The following is a 17673-nucleotide window of genomic DNA, read 5'->3' on the forward strand; positions in this document are numbered from 1 at the left end:
AACAGGGTTAATTAAGTAACGTGTATAGCATAACACTGCCTGCCTCCAAAACAGTGCTTCTAAGTATAATAAGATAAAATATATATTAATTCCTTCAAAAATGAGAATGTCACATCCAATTTCGCATTTTAAGACTAAGTAATAAATGTCTTATTATTTTCAGCACTTTAGTATCTTTCTGATCCTTGGCAACTCCGTTCAAAAGTTGTACAAAATCTTTCGGGCCCAGAATGTTAAATTCCTAAAATGTTGATTTCTTATAATTTTGAATTTGCAAAATGTTGAATATTTGAATATTATGAAATGAAATGTTGAATTTTGTATATTATGCAAAATGTTGAATTCGCAAAATTTTGATTCTAAAAACAAAAACACAAGAATCGGTTTGAGACGACTAAACCTATAGGGGGTGTAACAATAAAATAAAATTATACTACGAAGTTGGTTGCTAAAACGTTATTAATAGAAAAAACGGCCAAGTGCGAGTCGGACTCGCGCACTAAAAACTTAAAAGCTTACTTAGCAACTTCGTATAGTTTTATTTTTTTCTGACTTAATCAGAAAGTAATACTGGTATGCTATTGTTTTTGATGATTTTCCACGTAAACGTGTTTTATTTGAAAAGGTATTCCTGGCTTTCCGTAAAAATATCTAAATTTAAGGTTACACAGGTTTAAAAATTAGTATGTAACCTTATAAATATTTTAACGCAAATCTGGCAAATCACAGACACAGTATATTAGTTCTTAGAACGTATCTTTAAAATTTCATTCAGTTTAATTGTTTAGTATTCAAATGACAACCAAACTACATTTTGTATAGAAGCAGGCGTTACTTTGCGGAAATCCATGATATACATGAATCTGTATGGTGCAACATGCAGCATACAGATTCGATCTGTTTCAGCAGATTATAGTAAATTAAGCTTTTGGTTCATTGCAAACTACATTTGTTTGGAGCGCACTACGAATAAGCTCACATAAGTACAAGGATTATGATAATATTGATCTTATGATTGATAGCTGTAGTTCTCTTTTAATTGCCAGTATTTAAATTATCGAGGTGCAATTTCAAGTGATTTCATTTGATTAATTTCTCAAATTGATTATCGAAGATAAGTCTGAATATGACTAATGAGTTCGGTACTGTTTCAACTCACTACTCTGTTATCTTTTTTTTCATTTTGTTTGAAATCTTTGAAATGTCTACCTTTTAACACTGCAACTAATGAACCGATTTCAATAATTCTTTCGTGATTAGATAGCTTCTTTATCCAAAAGTTATATAGGCTATACATTATGTATATTAGGTATTTCAAATTTCATCCGAGCGAATCAGCTCGAATTATATATAAAGTTACTTTAAATTCCTAAGTTATAAAGATAGCTTACATTACATATTATACTCCTTGGCTTTGATCCAGTCATCGCCATCGATTGTAAGTTGTATTGTAACCCTGACATCATTATTAAATAGGTACATTACATCACAAGCACTCATATTTCGCGATAGTTTGTCATCACGGTGAAACTTGGCTTGTTCATACCGTATTAAGAACTGTTTTTTTTCTCCATCTTCGGATTACCTATGAAGTCGAATATTATAAATATGTGTATTTCAATTGTGTTGAAAAGTTTACTATTACTGCTTACCTACTATCCGTAATTATGAGTACCTACCTACCTACCTTTTAGCTTACCTATACCTTTTAAGGTAACCTTTTACCTTAGCTTTATCGGGCAGTACTCAACACACCAATTGTTATTTACTACACAGTTAACTAAGTATACCAACACAAGGTTGAAAATTTAATAATCTGACCAAATTGAGAAAGCTGGAACTCTTCATAGTAAACAAGAAAATTAATACAATTAAAAAAAAAATTATCATCGGCTAATTAAGATTTGAGTAAATAAGAAAAAGAGACTTATATATTGACTCAAAACGACCCGAAGGGGGTTCAATGATATAACATTGTGATAGTTCGGTCAATCACTCAGATTGAGAGCAAACTTTCGCAGTTTGAATATAGTCGGATTTAAATACTGCTCCAACTTTGATCAAAATCGATCCAATACAACCAGAGGTAGGTACCTACTTAACCTTGACAAAAATATGTGCGGCCGACTCCGAGGCATGGAAGGGAACAACCTAGAAAGCTATGTTTTTGAAGGGTACAACTAGGTATCATTATTTAGATATATAATAATTATTTTATCAATAGATATCCATAGTAATCCATACGTCTTTATATTATAAATGCGTAATTAAAGGTCTGTTTGTCTGTTTGCTTGTTCAACCGATTTCGAAGAAAGGTACAGAGAGATAGCTAGCAGTCCGGGGATGAACATGGCTTGTTGTCCTGGAAAATTTCCACGGAATTTTTAAAACTTAAATCCACACAAAGTCGCAGGCATCATCTAGTTACATGTAAAAGGATAAACGGACTGTCTGACATATTAACCTACAGTTCAAACAGCTATTTTTTTTAAATATTAAAAACTAGTGACCCGCCCCGGCTTCGCACGGGCTTATTACAATTTTCGTCAACGTTTTTTCGTTTACAATCTCTAATTTAAAGAAAAAAAGCTTATGTCACTCGTGAATAATGTAGCTTTCTACCGGTGAAAGAATTTTCAAAATCAGTTCAATGCTTCCAAAGATTACTTCCTACAAACAAACTTACAAACTTTACCTCTTTGTGATTTTTGACAAACTTGGCATAGGTCATGCCCTGGTTGAACTAGATTAACAAGAAAGATAAGTAGGTATGTAGACGTGCCAATAAATTGCAGCAGTTAAAGATCGTAAGGAAAGTTTGTCATATAATATTTACTGATAGGTCATAGGTATATTTACATACATACTAGTCACCTTCTCTTATAGCATAAGTGATTGATTACTTTTGAAAGGCCAGGTCGGAAACATTGTTAAGCAGAGTGTCAAATACATTTATGCAGTGTCCCGTTCAGTTGTATAACTTTACTCAATATACATATAAAGCAATACAGTGAAGTATATTACTATGTATTCATAAGAACATATTTTGTAGAGTAACGGATACGTGGCGTGTGCTACTACGTTAGAAAAGAAAAAACCTCTTAAATGCCAATTTTTTAAACAGTAATCGAACCTGTTATTAATAAGGGAAGTCATGAAATATATTGGTTCTGTTTGGGTAAAAATCCATTTCATATTAAGCTTTACACTGATCGTGATTGATTTGCTGTTACCCGGTGATAACTTCCGTGCTCCATCTTCTAAACTATTTATCAGATCTTCACTAAATTTACATGAGATCAACTTGACAGTGCGAGAATTTGTAAAGAAAAAGGAATTGTGAAAATCGGTTCAGATTTGACGGAGTTATAGAGTAACATTGAGATAAATTTTCATTCCCTATCCCGAAAGAACCCTTCAAGATAAAAACTATCCTATATTATGTTAATCCGGAGATTCAAAGACCACGCTAGTGACGTCAGAACAAACAGTACCACCTGAATGTCAAAACAGTGTTCGTTCAAGAACACTTAGCAAACGTTCAAATTGTCTACAAAAAGTTTAAAGATCTTGGTAAGTAAATATTTAAAAATACATACCTCTTATGTATGTTTTATTAAGTACCTTTTGGATATTAAATATATTTATATTATTCATATGCAAAAGCACGTTTTGTAGATTAACAAAAGCAAATTTTTCTGCATTGAGGTATATATAACTGTAAGCGAGTATATCTACAAGTCCGGGTACAACGCTTATGGCTCAATTTTTGTACGACTGATAAAAGGATCGTCCAAGGCATTTATTATCAATTTTCACGTAATTTTTAGTATTAACTTAGCAATAATTTTAATCAAGTAATTTAATGGCAATCCAATAGATGTTGGAGTTGACTAATAATAATTAAAGTTAACGTTCAACAGTAAATCCAGTATATATCTGTATCATGTATGAAGTACGCGACAGGTCGAGATAACAATCGGGGTGGGGACACCCGCACAGCCCCTCGCTAACGCTGCGCAGGTGACGTGCGGGTGTGCGGGGTCCCCCGCCTCATACCCCAAATGCCATCTCGACCTGTCGTATCTAGGTACGTATTATACCAGTAAGTTTCTAATATTGGATTCAATTGGTAATCAAACTGTGTTAAAATTAGGGCGCAGTGATGATGTCATAATGGCACTAACAGCTGTAAAAATATACTCGTATACAAACTGGCCTATTAACTGCCATTTTCAAAAACCTTTTCTTACCGTAGTAGGCCAAGCCACACTTAGGCCACCAATATAAATATGTCCAAAAAAAAATACGGTACTTACTAGAAATAATAACAGGGGTTTGTGCCGAGGAGAAATAACTAACCTCTTACGGGGCTATATGTAACTACAAACCTCATGAATAGGATCTTATTATAATTAACCTAATAATATACCTTCCAGTAGCAAATATACAAAATAAATGTATAATGTACTGACTTCCGATACCTATAGGTATCTAGGTTTCCTTACCTAACAATAACCTAACTTAATAATAAAATTATTATTACATATTATTTAATTATCTATATATATAAAAGCAAAAGGTGACTGACTGACTGATCTATCAACGCACAGCTCAAACTACTGGACGGATCGGGCTGAAATTTGGCATGCAGATAGCTATTATGACGTAAACATCCGCTAAGAAAGGATTTTTGAAAATTCAATCCCTAAAGGGGTAAAACAGGGGTTTGAAATTTGTGTAGTCCACGCGGACGAAGTCGCGGGCATAAGCTAGTTTATTATAAGATTACTAGACAAGATACGAACGCAAGGATTATTTCTATAAAGAACAACATCAAAATGCAAACAATTACCTAATTAGTTTCTACTTTCTACTAACAGTAATACTGTAGGTACTTTCTTTTTTTATTTTACTAGAAAAATAATATTATTGTTTAACTTTTATATTTTAATTGAAAAATATTGTTTTAATAAGCTCGCTTTACAAATTTTTAGGTATTTATAAAGATCTAATCTTTGGGAAATCAACATTTTTATCCCCCAAAAAAGATTGGCAAGTTGGAACAAAATCCGAACTATTAGATTTTATGTTTTTACAAAGGAAAACATTGTATACATATTATTTTATTATATACTTGTGCACTCTCCGATCATTACTTTAGTTTTATGTAACATTATTACAGCAAAACGCTGTAAGTATAAAATTAACTTCAAAGAAGCAGATACATTTTACTACTGTTTACATTTTGTAACGCTGGAAGTACTTCATATTTAGTGATATAATAATTATTATTTATTCTTAAAACCATTCAAAAGATAACTAGTGATGATTTAGTATAAACAATAAATCTAGTTGTTATTTGTAGCATTAAGATTTTATGGTATGTCTTCAAAGATAACAAACACCAAATACGTACCTACCTACTACTCCTTGAGTTGCATTTATGTCAATAGCATGAAATAAAATGTAGATAATTAAGTACAAAGTAAAGGTACGAGTATAATGATAATATCATTATTTATTATACCTACCTAGAGTTAGGTCATAACTTATAACAACTAGATCACACCTCCCACAAGTTACAACTTTAATGTGTTTGCTAAGCACTAAATTGAAAAAACGTGAATAAGTATCGTAAAACTTAACTTTTAAACTTGCAAATAGGTAGGTAACTATTTTATTCAATGACGTAATTCACAATTGTTTTAGCTATATGCTGAAATTTTAGTTTTTTGTGGGTTTAGATAAAATACATTGTTCTGTTAGCATACACAACATACATAATAGGTATATTATGTGTTTGATAACCAACTAATGAGAATATTTTGAATAACTAAATAGAACAGAGTTTTCGTTACGTGTGGTGTGTAGGTATGACCGTAGCCAGGGGGGGTTTGGGAGTTCGACCCCCCCCCCCCCCCGAATTCCCAGACCAAAGGAAATTATTTTTGAAATGGCTAATGCTAATAGACTTGGAGAATAAATGGAGAAATGGATTTATACTAGTTCTAGAATTTACCTATTTTTTGTTTATATTATCATAAATTTCGCACTCGCTTCGCTCGCGCTTTTGACCTATACCTATTAGTTACTGCCCGCCTGCAACTTTGTCTGCATTAATTTAAGTTTTCAAAAGTCTCGTACGAACTCTTTGATTTTACGGGATAAAAAGTCTAAGCATGATTCCGGGATGCAAGCTTTCTCTGTATTACTGTACCTGGTTAAAAAGAAGAAGGTAACAGATAGGATAGCATTGATTTAGGTTTTCAAAAGTCCCGTAGGGACTCTTTGATTTTACAGGAAAAACTCTGAACAGTACCTCATCCCACTACTTTATTTTTAAAGGTACTTTAAAAACATAAAATTTTGTTATTTCCTAGCTCTTTTCTCTACTACTTTAAATTTTTTGTGTTAAAATAAAAAATTACGCTCGCTGCGCTCGCGCTTCTTTTAATTTTGTATCTTATTTTACTGTCTAAACTCTAAAATTTGGCTAACTAGGTAGGTACTCACCTCGTCTATGAATGGAGCAAAAGTGTGTTTCTTTAAAGTTTCTTATGAAAGGATTCGGTTAAGGCTCTGGTAAACACCTTTTTTTAGGGTTCCGTACCTCAAAAGGAAAAACGGAACCCTTCTAGGATCACTTTGTTGTCTGTCTGTCTGTCTGTCTGTCTGTCAAGAAACCTACAGGGTACTTCCCGTTGACCTAGAATCATGAAATTTGGCAGGTAGGTAGATCTTATAGCTGACATTTGGGGAAAAATCTGAAAACCGTGAATTTAGGGTTAGATCACACAAAAAAAATTAAATTGTGGTCATGAACTAATAATTATTATTTTCAACTTTCGAAGTGAGTGACTATATCAAGTGGGGTATCATATGAAAGGTCTTCACCTGTACATTCTAAAACAGATTTTTATTTATTTTTATGCATCATAGTTTTTGAATTATCGTGCAAAATGTCGAAAAAATACGACTGTAGTACGGAATCCTCGCGAGAATTGCGCGAGCCTGACTCGCACTTGGCCGGTTTTTTTATATATCAGCTCTCATCGTTTTATGTAATAAAAGTCAACAGATCTATGTCGGCATCCTTGATCGATAAATCAGCGATCAGAAGAAATATCGATAACTTCCAATGTCAATTCGGTAGTGTATTGTTATAACAACTTTGATACCGAGGCGTGACACTATCAAATCAGTACTTGTGTAGCGTAGCATAAACGCTTATCAGTGAAAAATTACAGATTTAAAAAGTCTTGGCTAAACTATTTTCTTAGTTTATCAGATTGAGATACCGTAGTAACTTTGAAGTTTGTAAGATTGCAATATCTATTTAATAATAAAGGCAATATAATATAATAAAAATATAATAGAAAAAGTACTTACCTAGATATCTAAAATTATGAAAAACGGATAACACCGCACGCGCAACTCATGACTAAATTCTAACCAAATAAGGAATTCTGTGCTCGTGATCTAACTGATTAGATTTTATTATTGTGTTTTCATCGTCATGTAGATTAAGTAGAAGTTTAAATTGAAATAATCCATGCTAATATTATAAATGCCAAAGTGTGTTTGTCTGTCCGTGTGCTAGTTATTCACGGCCCATTCGATTAACCGACTTTGACGAAATTTGGTACAGAGATAGCTTGCATCACGGGGATGGACATAGCGTAATTTTTGTCTCGGAAATCAAAGAGATCCCACGGGATTTTTAAAAGTCCTAATTCCACGTTGGCGAAGTTGCTGGCATCATCTATTAATTGATACAGATAATAGCTTGTAACCCGGCGATGGACATAGCCTACTTTTTGCACCGGAAAATTAAAACATTTTCCTTTTCCAAACGGAACCCTATTCCGCACCTCAAAAGGAAAAACGGAACCCTTATAGGATCACTTTGTTGTCTGTCTGTCTGTCTGTCAAGAAACCTACAGGGTACTTCACGTTGACCTAGAATCATGAAATTTGGCAGGAAGGTAGGTCTTATGAGTGCCGATGTGCATTTCGCCTTAAAAATCCCACGTGACCCAAAGTCTACATCGTGATCGCTATTCCCTGATGTGTGGAATGAAGTATATCAGATTGTAATAATTATAAAGTTGACTGCAGCAATTCGTGCAAGTGGGCAGTCTCAATTGTCAGGATTAAATTGAATGTACGCAACTCGTTGCTCGTAATTTATCAGTGTAGTCATGACTGTGTGTCATGCACATCGTTCATTATCCGGAACTGTAAACCTACTAGCAAGACCATTCACTCTATGCAATCAATTTAGTCATAAAGATAAAATAATGGGGCCGATTCTCTTGTACACAAACTCTAAACTAAACTAAATTAATAGGTCTAAATCTAGTGCTATCCTTTTCCGCAAGCAAAATTAAGAAAGGGATGGCAATAGATTTAGATGTGCCATTTCAGTTTAGTTTAGAGATTGTGTATAACAGAATTAGCCACATTATGTACTTATGCTTTGCAATAACCGTATACTTAGTCTGGTGGTCTGTGGAAATGATGTAGCAACAGATCTAGATTAAAATAATTAACTGCTGAATTCCTAGCTGATGTGCAACAATAATACTGGATACTACACAACTGCCGATTTTAACGACTGAACATAAGTTGTCACCTTGAGCACAGTTCATGACAGTAAAGAGAACTTCTAACAAATCGTCGAGGCTTCGACGTGACTGGCAGGCGTCAAATACCTACTAGTACATTTGACGCCTAAAGCCCTAAAGTAGCCCTATTTTTCTTTGATTTAACGTCACCATAGCATAATCTTCTCGGTAGGAAAGGCATTCCGAACCAGTGGTAGATGCCTTTGAAGATTTAAAAGTAGGTACTTTTTTAAAAATAAAAATGGTGAGCAAACAAGCAAGCGATTCACCTGATGTTAAGTGATTACCGCCGCCCATGGAAGTTTGCAGTACCAAAAGAACCACCAATGCATTGCCTGCCTTTCAGGAATTTGTTGGTTGTTCCTACTTGTAAAAGTTTAATTGAATACATAATATTTTTATTGATTTGTTTATTTGATATTTCACATATCCTCGAATCGGGATCAACCCGAGAGTTCCCTCACTCTAGGTCATTCTATCTTAAGGCTCAAGGATGTCGATGTCGTTATTAAAAATTGTCTATGTAGTAGTACATCTGATTCCACCGCAATTCCCTTTATAATGAAGACAAAGAATAAGCCCGAACTTTTCGAAAATCCCACGGGATAAGGAAGGAAAAAAGATAACTTTAATTTTCGTTAAATGACTGAATGACTGAAATGAAATCTGACCGAGTAAATTAGCGAGTAAGTTTAAATAAGTATGTGAAATTGAAAGTCCTAAGAAATACCAAAAGTCCAAAGTTTCATTATTTTTGACGGACTTCGAAAAGGGAGGTTCTAAATTCGATGCGTATTTTTATATTAAGAAATAGGTACGCTAAAATAAGCACTGATGATGGTGAAAAGTGAGATTCATCTATGAGAATAATATTAATTTGATATAAGTAACTTTTGTCTGTTATAAAAATATAACATAATTTACGTAGGTAGGTACATCATAAAAAGACATGCTAAAAATGTAACGGATTATGGGATAAGTATAAAATATTTTGTTTTCTATTTAAGGCATAAGGTTTCCTAATTTAGGCACATTTCTAGTTTCAAATTTCAGACCTATTTACTAAATACGTGATCACGTAATGCGTGATTCAAATTGTATTAGAATTAAGTAGGTATATGTACTTAGATATTTACTAATAAAATAATTTACTAATGAAAAGTTAACTATTTTTACTACAAGTATTTTATAATAGTTTGCCTTGAAGTGAGTTACGGTCTAGATATTTATCGCCTTTTTGTTTAATAAAAAAGCAGACCAAGGTTACAGAGACAAAGAAAATAAGACTGAGTAAATAACAACTCAGTTGGGCGTTTAATATAATGAAAATTCATTGCAGGTTTTAGTTTCTTATTTAGTTTTTAAAGTACCTGATTGTATTTATTCAATAGTAGCTAATGCCCGGCATGCGTTGCAATGCGACACGCGTGCTAACTGCTACCTATGTACGTTGATGGTAGTGGTGTCAGTAATCTTTACGTAAGTATCGACAACAACTGTACAAAGTTCCGACTCGACCAGATGAACGATGCGCGAACAAACACAGAAACACTAATTTTTATATATTAGATAAAATAATAAATATATAGGCGTACCAGAAAGGGTCCACTTATGTAGCTGAATTACAAAATAATTGCTATCGTAGACTGAAAAAAAGTTGATAAGTAGGTACATCAACTCATGCTGTTTAGGTACAAGTGTTAGTACTAAGAAGAATATTATATTATTGACGTGACAAAATTCGACAACTTATACCTCATGAGCTCTCTGAGGTTCACCACCCCAGATATCTCTCCAGTGGATGAAATGTTGGAAATGGTTCATATAATTGTGCTGGCGGTGATCGCGCTTTTTGCGGAATTCTGTTGGAGAAGGTGGCGCGGTGAGGGACTGTCGTCGGCCGCTGCCCAGTGGGACCACGATAGGAGACGGTTGTAAATTCAACAGCCTCTCCGTCTCCGGCTCATCGGACGAAACGCTATCCGTGAGCAAGCGAGCGGACCTTGACATGCCTCTACCCAAACTATATTGCGAGTCCCCCTTCTTCATTTTGGTATGGCAGTCACTAAGGTAACAAAACACTATCGATAAATGTAGGTCGGAATACGTGATCGTGAACTGTGAACGCGTCGCGAACTATGATAACATTCCCTAGGTATTGTTACACACGATCTGCCAACAGGCAACTTTAATGAAGGCGTGTGGCGCGAGCGACGCCGGCCGCAGACTGCGGCGCGGTGGCGAACGCACGTGGGTACCAAATACCAATCTACCACTTGGACGTCAAAACAACGGGTAACCCTCGCCGACAGTTACGGTGGCATCTTGAAACTATCAATAACAATGCACCCACCACAGAAACAGTGAACATATTGCGTTCAATTTATACATACTTAGAAATCAAATACATACAGGGTTATAGGAAAATAGGACATGATCCCGTTAAGGGGTTATAGTACAGGACATTAGCAATCAAACGACTCCTAAAGTGCTTATGCAAAAGTATCGTTTTCGAGTTATTATTTTTTTTATTTTTTTCTTGGTAAAGGGGTGTTTGCCATAAAATAAAAAAAAGGAACAATGTTATTTATCAGATTTTTTTATATTTCTTGCTAGTACATATCCTTGTAAATAATAAACAGTTGTTTTACAAGAAAAATCTTGAAGCATTTTAAAATTACAGCCCAAAAACTGTACAAGTTTTAAATTTTTAAATTTAATACTTTAAATAATTTGCAAATTTTCTGTAAAAATTACTATGGCACTTATCCTGCGGATTATTTTAAAAACATCTACGTTTTGTTAGCTATCCATTGGTACATAAAAATTACAGAAAAAATCATAACATCAAGAAAAAATTACACAACAAAGAGACCAGGTCGAAAATTCAAACAAATGCTATTCCCAAATAATTAAATTAGGATCAATGTAAAAACTACTTTAATGCAAAATCGTTGAAGATTATTTTTCAATGAGGTCAAAAGTTAATATAAAATCAGTCAAGTGCGAGTCGGTCTCGCACACGAAGGGTTCTGTACCATCGTACAAGAAATAATACTTTTTAATTATATAAATATAATAAACAACTCCTCAGAGCACTCCTTATTATAAAGGCGATAGAACACGCAAAAAGAGCTTACGTCTCTGTGGTGAATCATCAAAATTAATCATCATAGTATGTCTGATACATAAACATTACCTCAATAGCTAAATGAAATTCTACAGGTTAAATTCAAACCCACTGCACTAACTATTGTTGTGCCTACTACTAGCACAAGCTAAAAGTTTTATACTTAGCTCGAAGGGAAATGGGATTATCTTCTTCTAAATACATAAAAGGAAAAGGTGACTGACTGACTGACTGACTGACTGATCTATCAATGCACTGCTCAAACTACTGGACGGATCAGGCTGACATTTTGCATGCATATAGCTATTATGATGTTGGCATCTGCTAAGAAAGGTTTAGAAGAAAGATTTTTGAAAATTCAACCCCTAAAGGGCTGCAATAGGGGTTTGAAATTTGTGTCGTCCACGCAGACGAAGCCGCGAGCATAAGCTAGTTTATAGTTTACCATGTCTAATATACATATATGTATTGTTTAAAATTTGTTAACTGTAACATAAATATTGTGGCTAATTCCATTGTACACAATCTCTAAACTAAACTAAAATGGCACGTCTAAATCTATTGCTATCCCTTTCATAATGTTGCTTGCGGAAAAGGATAGCATTAGATTTAGACCTGTTAATTTAGTTTAGTTTAGAGATTGTGTACTAGAGAATCGGCCCCAATACTTACTTAAGTTTAGTTTGACCTTTAATTTATTGCTCAAACCCCATACTAACGGTAGTTACACACTCAACCGATCCGAGTCCGTAAAAATATGTTCCTTTTTGTTTTGTATGGGAGCGTATGACATATGTCGTAGATAATCGCTGGTATTCTTACGGATCACGGAAGTGCAGTGTGTAATCACCATAAGAGTTGATGTACAGTTGATAATGCTATTACTTTAACCCTGTGGTGTTCCACATAGATAGTGTTACCTTTAGACCTGTTAATTTAGTTAAGAAATTGAGTACATTGTAATTAGCACCGGAGATATTCACTTCATAACTATAACAGAAGATTAATGACTCCCTTAAAATTCACATTAAGAATTTGTCTCCACTTTTTAAAATACAATTGTATGAGCTCAGTCTAGTCTTTTATAATATCTTTGAATTTATATGAATTTTAAAATAAACATAAATTTAATGAAACAATTTATTTTCAATTATTTAAAATAACATGCTTCATACATCACCATCATTGTCTTGATCAACCCATCACCGGCTCACTACAGAGTAAGGGTCTCCTCTCAGAGTGAGAAGGGTTTTGGCCATAGTCTACCACTCTGGACAAGTGTGGATTGGCAGACTTAACCTTTGAGAACATTATGGAGAACACTCAGGCATGCAGGTTTCCTCACGTTTTCCTTCAGTTAGAGCAAGTGATATTTAATTAATTAAAATGCACATAACTCTGAAAAATAAGAGGCGCAAGCCCGAAATTGAACCCCCAACCTCCGATTAGGAAGCCAATATTTTAACCACTAGGCTATCACAGCTTCATACAGAACAGCCCAATGCTGAAAAATATTCAAGAAAGTGTTATATATTATAAGAATGTAATAGTGTAATATATTAGTTGTAATATATTATAAGAATGGAAATTATTACTAAAAAATATTAAAATATTTGTACAAAATCATGTGAAATGGATATATTAATTATGTACCTTGATCTTTCAATGGGCTAGTTGACACTTTTTTTAAGTAGGTCTTAAATGGTTAATATTTGTCCAATTAGATCAAAAAAATTTACACTATATTTTTTTGCGCCCTAAAAACCGTAAAACTTTAATTTAAAAATATATTTTTCTTAGACAGGTGAAAACACTGTCGGCCATGTTTGGCCGATAGATTATCTGTGCTCTGACGTCATGCATTTGTAAACAACTCCCAAAGTTTAACAAACATGACTTCTATACTAGTTTACATGAAAAATATAGTAATTATCGTTATTGTATCATCCGAGAATGTAAAAACGCATCGATAAAGACTACAGGAAAGTTGTGGATTAGAGTGCCCAGTGAAATAAATATACGTAACACGTGAAGACTTGCTTAAAGGGATCCTATATCACTAACGACTTCAACCCAAATTTATTTTTGCAAAGATCACTTTGTTGTAAGTCTTAGGTACTTAATAACTTATTCAATTTATAAAGAGAAAACGATATTTTTTTACGTTTACTATGAGTTTTTAAAAACATATAAAAACTAGCTTATGCTCGTGACTTCGCCCGCGTGGACTTCATAAATTTCAAACCCCCATTTAACCCACTCAGGGGTGGAATTTCAAAAAATCCTTTCCTAGTGGATACCTTCTCTTTACCTACAAAGAACACACCCACCAAATTTCATGTATCTAGGACCAGCTGTTTAGATGTTTAGGCTGTGCGTTGATATATAAGTTAGTCGGGACTTTAAATTTTATATATATGGATACTACGTTAGTCCCCGCGTGACATAGGGATGACATTTCTTTGTTTACATATTTAATGACGTCACATTATGGCTGACAGCGTTTTCTGCGTTTCAAATAAAAATAAAAACTGTATTTTTTTAAATTGGATTTATATATCCATCCTGCGTTTTTAATAATTGTTATTGATATATTTCGTTGTCTTAAGCAAAATACTATAATAAATAATCATTTATTGGACGAAATTAGATATGAGTCAAGTAGCCTATTCAACTGTATAATTATATTAATGAATGGAATTGCTGATGTAGGTACTAGTACACCCTGATTGTATGGGTAAGGAGATTATGCTAGTCCTTCCTGTATTCACTTATAATGAAAATGAAAGATTAATGTATGTATGAATATTGTTTCTATTCAACCACATTATTGAGTAGGTATATTCGACCCTCAATTATAATTATTATAATAGCTTTTATCGTTACACTTATTTATAATATACTGCACTGCACCTACATACAAAAATGTGTAAATATTATTATTATCTAAGCAAGTTGAGGTCTTGATAAATATAATTTATCAAATTTTTTGAAATAAAAGAACAATCTAAATTGAATTCGCAATGGCTGTTTGAGCTTATTTCGCTGTCGCACTTTAATTTATGGATTGATTGGCTTTGATATCCTCTGTTAATAGGTACTTAATTTTATAAAGATTCTACCAGGTAATAGGTAAGCGAAACCAAGTCTATGTTAAAATCTTAAACTACTGCGATAAAATTATCTGAATCCGCAAACAAACAAGATAATTTGAAACTGATTTGAAATGTGTGCAAAGGCTGAGTAAGATTTGGTTTTATCTATTAAAATTACACTTACTTGGAATTAAATTGCTTCTTGAGTACTTGCAGCATCAGTTTAGCAACATTACACTTTTAATTGCACACATTTAATAATAGTCAAGCGTTTAAAAATATTATTATACAATTCCTAAAAATCCACATGCAAAACTCAACAAAAACTCGAATTTCGAAAGCGGTGTTCGAAAGCAAAGCGAAAGTAGGATATGACAGGTGTCAGATGTCTCAATCTCATATTATTTTTAACTGGTTTTACAGCTCTGGATTCTAGTTTTTTGAGCTTATTAATTGTTATCTTTGACCATTTCTACAGACAATGAGGAATTTTTCATGGCGTGTTTTTACAGTGCGACAAGGCTATCTTGGCGCATGGCGAAAATTGGAACTAACTTTGCCGTCAAATACCCCTTTTGTTCTTGTTTGAATAGCGCGCCTCTGGTAAAATCCTCATACCTCATACAGTACAACAAGGCACCAACACATTGGGTTAATGCATCAACATCGAGGCAACAAGGCTCTCTTGGCACTTGAATGACATTGACAGGAGGGCGTAGTTGTAGAACAAAGAATGCCAGAAAATAAAATCTCAATTTTACGGAATATATTATTGAAAATGTCAACATCGAAAACTGAGTATCCAATCCAATCCAATCCATCAGCCTGTTTGCGTCCACTGCTGGACATAGGCCTTTCCAAGAGCGCGCCACCAAACACGGTCCTCCGCCTTCCTCATCCAACCGCTCCCCACCTTCTTAAGGTCATCGGTCCAGCGGGCGAGGGGTCGTCTCACACTGCGCTTACTGGTACGCGGTCTCCACTCCAGAACACGTCTGCCCCATCGGCCGTCGGTTCTGCGACAGACATGGCCTGCCCATTGCTACTGCAGCCCGCTAATCCTCTGAGCAGTGTTGCCAACTCGGATTTTGAAAAAGGCGTAGACCACATTAGAAAAAGACGTAGATTTAGTAAAAATTTCGGATGACAAGTTCGTAGATCTACGTACTTTTTTTCTGGGTAAAATGAAGAGAGTAAGGTAGTGTTTTGTCATACAATTTATTCATTTTCATCAATTTCAGCCTCACGCAAATGAAACTCATACATATTTGTTAAAAAATTCTTGCAAAGGTCGCTGTTTTTTTATATTTAATTTTTGTATAAAGTAGGCCAGTTAGTGTTTCATTGAAAAGTCTGTTTCTTAAGTTTGTTTTCATTAAGTTGCTAGTCCGTTTGAATTTGAACTTTGAATCGAAATGCATAGTATCTCTATGATAGTACGACATAGTGCATACAAGGCTCTTTTGGCACTTGAATGACATTGACAGGGGGGTGTAGTTGTAAAACAAAGGCTACCAGCAAATAAAATCTCATCAATTTTACGGAATATATTGAAAATGTCAATGTCGAAAGTCGAGTAAGTTTTATTTAATTTTAACTGAATAAGAAATTGGGAAAGCCGTCCCTGTTTCCAAATAGAGAAAGAATAATAAAAACCATTTATAGGCCAAGGACTAGCTATATTTAGTTACCTGGTGCTAAATATAGCTATAAGATGCAGACACATTTATGCTCTACAATATATTATTAGGATATATCATGATGTTATTTAAATGGAATGGTCTAATATTTAACAAAAACAGTGAATTTTTTACTTAGCAACACTGCATTTAAGGTCACACCGTGATATTTCAAAAGATGGCGGCTTTATTTTCGCCACGCGCCAAAAGAGTCTTGTCGCCATCTTGTCGCAGTATTTCTGACAGTGACACTAGTGACAATTTCTGCAAAGCGAACGTTCCATTTTACACAGTCACATGTATATTGTTGTAACTGTATAAAAAGGGAACTTTTTTTAATAACCTTTTTCATGAATGAAAAGGAAATTCAAATTATGCCCATTCAGCCTCAAAAGGCTAAGTATTCGATTACTTTGTACAATTTGATAAAAAATACGTAGATTCTGGGACTGAAGTTCGTAGGTTTGCAGGAAAGGCCAAAAGTTAGTAGATCTACGTAAAAAGACGTAGATGTGGCAACGCTGCCTCTGAGCTATGTCGGTCGCTTTTGTTCTTCTGCGAATTTCCTCGTTCCGGATTTTATCCTTGAGAGTGATACCCAACATAGCTCGCTTCATAGCGCGCTGAGCGATTTTAGTTTGTGGACGAGGCCAGCTGTCAGTGTCCACGTTTCCGCTCCATAGGTCATCACAGGTAGGACACACTCGTTGAAGACCTTAGTCTTAAGGCTTTGCGGTATCGACGATTGGAAGACCTGTCGTAGCTTTGAAAATGCTGCCCAGCTCAGCTGAATTCTTCTGTCAGCTTCCTTGTCGAAGTTGTTTCTACCGAGTTGTATGATCTGGCCGAGGTAGTTATATTCTTGAACAACTTCGATGCTGACATTTCCGACGGTGACGGGTCTTGAGATAACGTGTTCTAAACTGAGTAAGTTTTATCTAATTTTAACTGAATAAGAAATTGGGAAAGCCGTCCCTGTTTTCAAATCGTGAAAGAATAATAAATACCCTTTATAGGCCATGGACTTGTAACTTATCATGTTTACCTGCTTAAATACTATATTAATTACTTAGTGCTCAATGTAGCTATAAGATGCAGACATTTATGTTGTATATTATATTATCAAAATATGTCGTATG

General features: G+C 34.3%; 1 protein-coding gene across 2 annotated transcripts in view; it reads right to left on the reverse strand.

The window, feature by feature from the left end:
* The window catches only part of Arms (Ankyrin repeat-rich membrane spanning), a 58225-nt gene extending 43026 nt beyond the window's left edge, over positions 1-15199 (reverse strand). The window contains exon 1 of one of the 2 annotated variants that reach the window (XM_069509569.1): positions 15040-15199. Coding sequence is in view for 1 of the 2 variants with exons in the window: in XM_034984693.2 (XP_034840584.2) it covers positions 10386-10679 (294 nt within the window). In the remaining variant the exon portion in view is untranslated. Of the gene's footprint in view, positions 1-10385; positions 10866-15039 lie in introns of those variants that run through there. The other variant, XM_034984693.2, reaches the window with a different exon arrangement.
* Positions 15200-17673: the final 2474 nt, after the last annotated feature.

This window comes from Maniola hyperantus, chromosome 3 (genome assembly GCF_902806685.2).
Source record: "Maniola hyperantus chromosome 3, iAphHyp1.2, whole genome shotgun sequence".
Classification (NCBI taxonomy): Eukaryota; Metazoa; Arthropoda; class Insecta; order Lepidoptera; family Nymphalidae; genus Maniola; species Maniola hyperantus.